At 48.6% G+C, this 6,493-nt stretch overlaps 1 protein-coding gene and 1 long non-coding RNA gene across 2 annotated transcripts in view; one reads left to right on the top strand and one right to left on the bottom strand.

The window, feature by feature from the left end:
* Positions 1-5,805, bottom strand: part of LOC102491150 (uncharacterized) — a 12,033-nt gene extending 6,228 nt beyond the window's left edge. The window contains exons 1-2 of the long non-coding RNA XR_337048.2: positions 5,609-5,805; positions 2,946-3,104 (exon numbers count right to left, since the gene is read on the bottom strand). This is a non-coding gene — a long non-coding RNA (uncharacterized LOC102491150). The remainder of the gene's footprint in view (positions 1-2,945; positions 3,105-5,608) is intronic.
* Positions 5,806-5,954: 149 nt separating this feature from the next.
* The window catches only part of CUNH10orf53 (chromosome unknown C10orf53 homolog), a 15,580-nt gene continuing 15,041 nt past the window's right edge, over positions 5,955-6,493 (top strand). The window contains exon 1 of the mRNA XM_006165907.2: positions 5,955-6,085. Within this exon, the coding sequence (XP_006165969.1) occupies positions 5,989-6,085 (97 nt within the window). The 5' untranslated portion in view covers positions 5,955-5,988. The remainder of the gene's footprint in view (positions 6,086-6,493) is intronic.

Genomic DNA, 6,493 nt, shown 5'->3' with positions numbered 1-6,493 from the left:
GGGAAAGGTAACCACCCTGTAGTATATTCAGAACCATGCACTGTGAGGGCTTCGAGAAGGGAGACGGCAGACACCTGACCGGGGGAACACTGCCTCTCCCTGAGGAAGGGGCTGGAAGCTGGTCTTCCCCCTCCAAGAGCAGGCAATGCACTGAGTCTTTATGCAAAGCCAACACTGAGCCATGGCCATGGGCATCTCTGTGGGGACCCTGGCAAAGGAGCCTATTCCACGTGTCCCCAAGGAGATGGAAACTGAGACAGTTGTTTGGAACAGTGCTGCATAGTAAAAATGTATGTGGCCACCTTACAGTACTAAGTTGCTAAAATATATAAAATTAATATTTGAGTTCTATTTTTATAAAATAGTTCTAGATTTATGGCAATATGTACATGTGTATTTATAGCCTTTTGATTTTAATTTATAGTTTTTTGCTTTAAAGAATATATGTATGGTTAAAGAACTACATACTGATTATATCCAGATTATTTAAAGACTGTGAGCTGTATTCAATAAAACGTAATGCCAAGGATGATGTTGGCCTTTATTTCTACCCAGAAATGCTCTAAAATATAATGTTGCAAATTATCTGAGCTGGGTCAAGAATTCATTTGTGTCTCTCTGGGATCTGCCAGCAGCAGTAGCAGATGTTTAAAAGACACAGTGAGGGCCAGGTGGTGGCTCAGCAGTAATGCAACTGGCCCACGTGAGAGAGATCCCCAGTTCATGTCCCAGAACCCCCCTGAGCGTGCTGGGTGCTTTCACATGTGCCTGTAATCTGGCGTAGCCGGAACCGGGGGTGGGTTGCAGCAGGGAGACCCTGTTGGGGGTGATCTCTCTTGCTGTCATTCGATTTCTCTCTCTCATCAGAGAAACACATACATTAATTTTTTAATGAAGTAAATTTCTAAAAAGACACGGGGATTTGGGAAAAAAAGGGAAGAGGAGACTGGTCTCTCTTAGGGTATGGCATGCCACTACAGGGCGTGGGGAAGGCACGGGCTGGAGGCTTCAGGGGATGTTTGAGATCAGGTTGGCAGAAACCTGGGCGTGGAAGTGGTGCCCCCACTTAAGCCTGCACGTACGAGTATAAGCAGCCCAGAGCAGGGAGGTGCCAGTCTGAGCAGGATGCCTGGGCAATAAACCCAGCTCTAACCCGACCTTGCTTTAGATTCTGGGGAAGTCTCTTCATTTCTCTAGGCCTGACTTTTCTCATCTGTAAAACGGACACATTGATGTCAACACTACTTGCTTCTAGGGTGGTGAGAGATGGGTTTAGGTGAACGTTGCACAGAATCTCAGGAGGAGTGCGGAAGCCTAGCCTCTTGTTGCAGGTTCCCTGATTCGGGAGCGCTCGCTGCCCACAGATGCATTCCAAGTTGCAGGACTGCCTCCATAGCTGCAGAACTCCTTAGAACTGAGGCTCCTCTGAACAGAAGCCCAAATTACTATCCAATCTGAGCCTAAAAGGGACCATTACGTGCACAGATTTGAGGCACTGGGATGCAAAGAGGTAACGGCTATCCTTCAGGAGTGGCGGAGGGGAAAGGAACCCACAGGCTCCAATGACAGGTTTGCATTTTTATCACAGACATCACAAGTGGTCCCAGAATGACAAGACCTGGAGAGGCAGACCACAGGGAGAAGCACTAGCAGGCGAGCCAGGGCCCAACGCCCTAAATAATGCCACCTCTCCCATGGTCTCTGAAGCTCCCTGTGTGGGGTGGATGTTGGTGGAAATGCAAAAGAGCCTCTTCCAGGTTCACAGAGCAACTAGATGTTTCCAAGTTAACTCTCTCTCTCTCTTTAGTATTTATTTCTTTTTTTTAAAAAAAATGCATTTATTTATTTATTTTTGCAGTAGGGCACATGCACTCACCAGAGAGAGACAGACAGGGGAAGAGAGAAGTGAGAAAGTACTGGGTCCAGGACTCAAACCACACAGCTGGCCATGTAGGATCTAGCTGCCTTAACCACTACGCCACCTTGCTGGCCCCCAAGTTTCTCTTTTATTTTTTAGAGAGGTTTTTGCTATAGAGTGTATGCTATCTCTGTCTCTCTTGAGAGACAGAGAGACAGAAAGCAAGAAGTTATCCCCCAGGGGGGAAGACCATACCATAATCCCTTCTCCTTCATTGGAATTTTGGGTATATACCTACACACACCCAGCGTGAGTTTTAGACAGCCACTGGGTGTGGGACTCAAACCGTGGTCAATTACATGGGAGTCCAGCAACATAACCATTATGCCATCTGCTGGTACCCCAAGTTACTCTTAAACAGTCCTTCTTGGCAAAAAGCAAAGAGAGAGACAGAGACTGACCAGTTCAGGTGAGCTCCATGCTTTGCTGTTTCTCTGAGTCTCTTTTGAAGAAGCCTCAGCATCTGCATCTGCAGGATAAACACCATGGCCTCCCTGGCAAAGGCTGGCCTCGCGTCACATAAAGGGCCCTTTCCAAAGCTCTGTTCTCCCTCATTCCCAGGGGCTGCTCTCTTTGCTCTTCTCCTACCATCTGTTCCTTCCATCTCCTTCGGGGATTTCTCTTCCTATTTTTGTCCCTTATATGTCAACAGACCCCACAGCCTGTCCCTGGTCTCTCTTCCTTTATTTCCTTTTTAAAGTTCATTTAACTATTTCTTCCATGTGCGAGAAAGAGAGGGGCACTTCCAACAGGGTCTTCCTGCTGCAGTCCACCCCCAGCCTCCGTCATCCTGGATCTTAGGCACACGTGTGTGTCCAGCATGCAGAGAGGCCCCGGAACCTACCCATTTGGGTCCAGCGTAACACAGCATTGCCTCACCCTGGGCCACGATCTGGCTCCTCCGTGTTTTATATTAAGAAGCAGCAGGCCCACCCAAGGTGTGCACAGTTAGCATCACTGCTAGGGAAGCTAGAAACCTCACATGAGTCTCGGGGTCCGTTCCCAGGTCACCTACACATGCACGCACCTGTCATCTTAGCTAACTGGGAGGCTGGGACAGGAGGCCTGAGACGCAGAGAGACCGTGTCAATAATAACCTTGGTCTCTACCCCTTCTGCTTCTTTCTCCTCCTCACTGTCTCATGAAGGGGTGGGGGGCCGACTTGATGCAGAAGGGCTTTCTCCATCTACACAAGACAAACACAAAGGGGAAATTCTTTTCAATATATAGTCCAGAAAGAAAATAAATCTTCACATTCCAGAAACAAAAAAGAAGTGTGTTGAAAGCACAGCAGAAAGCAGGAGCCAGAGGTGAATCAGACCAGAGGCTGACCTAGCGCTCCCGCTGGGCTCGCCATCCCATGACACCCATGCAAGGTAGGGGAAGCAGCTGAACTCCCTGCCCCAAACCAGGACCTCCCTGAAATGTTCCACTCATGTGGAAAGGACTAGAAACACCATTCCCATCAGCCCAGGAGAGGATCAGGCCCCAGGTGTGGGAAAAAGGCATCCATGAGAAATTGCAACCATAAACTTGAGCCACGTATGGATAGGGAATCTGAATTTATATAATTTATATGCAAAACAGGGACTCTAAGCCAATCGTTTTACGAGTCAAATTGGCCTGGGTCAGCAAGACCAAAAGATGAGCAGAATCAAACACAAAATCACTTTTTACCAAACACCTACCAAGAGAAAAACACTCCATTAAAGATGAGATCATGGTTAGAAAATACAAACATAAGAAATGGCTCAAACTGAAGGAAAGCAGCAGAAAAGGCAAATGGAAGACTTAACATCACAAGGACTGGAGATAACAGATGAGTCAGGGACAAACCATAAGCCAAGTAGGTTTGTCACTAAAAAAACACGGGGTTCCAACATACATGTAGGAGTTTGGGAAAGAGATTACATAGACATGGGGTTGCAGGGGTTGAACAAAGCACTGTTCAAAGAGAAAATGGCTAAAAATATTTCAGAATTGAAGAAGCACCTCATTCTTTTTTTTTTTTTTTTTTTTTTTTTGAGAGAGATTTTTGTTACAAGGTACATGTACTTGCTGGAGAAAAAGAGAAAGAGAGGGCAAGAAATCATCCTCCCAGGGAAGATGGCCAAGCCACAGTCCTTTCTTTTCCATTTTCCTCCTGGGATTTGGGGCATGCACACAAACATGCCTGGCGTGAGTTTCAAGCCACCAAGTTCAGGATTCAGACTGCGTCGGCCATGTGGGAGTCCAGTGTCTTAACCACTACGCCACCTGCTGGCCCTGAAACACCTCATTCTAATACTCAGAGATCAGAGAGGAGACCATAATAGAAATGTTAAAATACTTAAAGCAGAATGATAGATACCTCACACAGAAACCTGAGGAATATAGTGAAAGTGATGAAGGAAAATGTGTAGCCTTAAGTATTTACAGCAGAAAGATGAAATATTGAAAACTGATGAGCTAAATGCAAAGTTAAAACAAAATTAAAATTTTAATAAATAAAAATAATACAGCGAATAGAGAGTTTTGCTTTTTTAATTTTTTTAATTTTAAATTTATTATTATATTTTTAATTTGAGCACGGAGAGACAGAAAGAGAGAGGTGAGAAAGCAAGCCGCTAGAACTGCAGTTGGCCATGAGGGAGTCCACAGCGTTAACCACCACACCACCTGCCGGCCCCAAGAGTTTTTTTGTTTTTTTGTTTTTTTTAAGGTGCTCAAAGTTTACAGAGAACCAGATAATGAGCTCCTCCAACGCAGAGCACATGGCCGTATTGAACCAAAAGGAAGAAAAAAAATGACATCATGCAAGGCCCATATTCCTCTGGACTGGCTGCGTTGGTGAGCTCAGTTGCTGTTATTTGGGGGTGCAAATCATTAATGTGGTGGGGGAAACAATGACTAAAATAATGTCGAAAGTCTACTGACATCCTCCCTCCATTTACCAATCATGCATAAACAAACTCTCGTCCCAAAAAGTGTCGTGGTAGAACGCGCTGTACACGTGGAGAAAATTTAGATGCACAACTATCGTAGCATATGTTGGGAGAAGAATTCGTGGACAGAGGCTTTAAAATTTAAGCCTTCGCTTTTGCTGTTCAAAAAGATGGTAAAAATATCAACTGCCAATGGATTCTTAGAAATTAAAGATGTCTGCTGTCATTGCAAAGGTGTGGTTGTCAGGTTGGGCTAGTGCTACACTGAACAGCCCCCAAACGGCAGTGGCTAGACCTGAGACCTGACCGCTTCCTGCTCCTGTGGCAGCCCAGGCAGAGCACGGAGCTCTGCACAGGCTCTCTCCAGGCCCAGGTTCCTTCAGAGTGCTGGATCTCTCATCTCTCAACCCCCCACACCCCACCCCGGCTCCAGGCTCTTTCTGGAGCCCTTGTGTCTGGGAGCCAATAAGGAGAGAGAGACAGAAGGAGCAGGTGCAAAAGACGTCTTAGGGAACAGGCCTAGAGTGGTGGGTGTCCTTCAAGTCCCCCCTCCAATGGGCAGGACTGAGCAAGGTGCTGGGTAATCTATAGTCTTTGTCTCCACCACTGGCCGAAATGGTCAGAGTACAGAAGCGACTTCAAACAGATGTAGGGTAACAGAGTGATTTTTAAGGTAATATTGAATCAACTAAAAATCAGGCAAGAAAGAGGAAACGCAAGGGATTCCGATCCCCACGCCCCCCCCCCCCCCCCCCAACACACACACCGCCGGGTGACTTGGCCTCTCTGAACTTCAGTGATGTAAATACAAAATGCAAAACGCCTGCCGCCCTCCTAGGGACGGTGTAGGGATTAAGTGAGAAAACGTGGACCGGGCTTGGCACGCCCCTGACGCAGACAGACCGCACCGGGCCGGGAAGTGCTGACTGTGGCTGTTACTGATGGCGGACACCTGCACACCAGGTCGAGACCGCGCGTTTGTTTAACTGACCTGAAGGGGCTCACCAGCAGAGACACGTGCGGCGGGAAGATCCCGAGTTCGCCTTGGCCCCGCCCCGCGCCTGGCCACGCCCCCGTCGGTGGGGGGCGGGGAGCGGTTGCCTAGCAGCGTGTGTTGCTCCCTTGCCCGGCACGGGGAACTGGGCCATGCCGGAGAACGCCGTGGTCATCCTGCGCTACGGGCCATACAGCGCGGTGGGCCTGTCGGTGGAGCACCGTACCTTCCGCCTAGAGGGCCTGCAAGGTAGGCCACCCGCGGCGTGCGCCCCTGCGCCCTCCCCGCGTCCCCGCAGGCTGTGCCCCTACCTAGACCTTCCTTCCTCTGTCCCGACCAAGAAGCACCTCCTCAGGGAGGTGTTCCCAGAGCCCCCGCCCCCTGGGATGACTGGCTTCCACTTCTAGGAGGTTAAGAGAGGACCAACCTGAGCTGCACTGACCACCAGTATTCAAATCGCCTCGACAGGAAATGCTACCTAGCCCGGCTTTGCGACTGGGAAACAGGCTCAGAAATACTCAAGGGACCAGCAGGTGGCGTGGTGGTTAAGGTGCTGGACACTCCCACATGGCCGACAACGGTTCGAGTCCAGACCTGGCAGCTTCCTTTCTCCCTTTCTCTCTCTCTCTCTCTCTCCCTCTCTCTCTACCTCCCTAT

This window comes from Tupaia chinensis, unplaced genomic scaffold (assembly GCF_000334495.1).
Source record: "Tupaia chinensis unplaced genomic scaffold, TupChi_1.0 Scaffold144071_2, whole genome shotgun sequence".
NCBI classification, from domain to species: Eukaryota; Metazoa; Chordata; class Mammalia; order Scandentia; family Tupaiidae; genus Tupaia; species Tupaia belangeri.
This window is presented reverse-complemented; position numbering and strand designations above follow the sequence as displayed.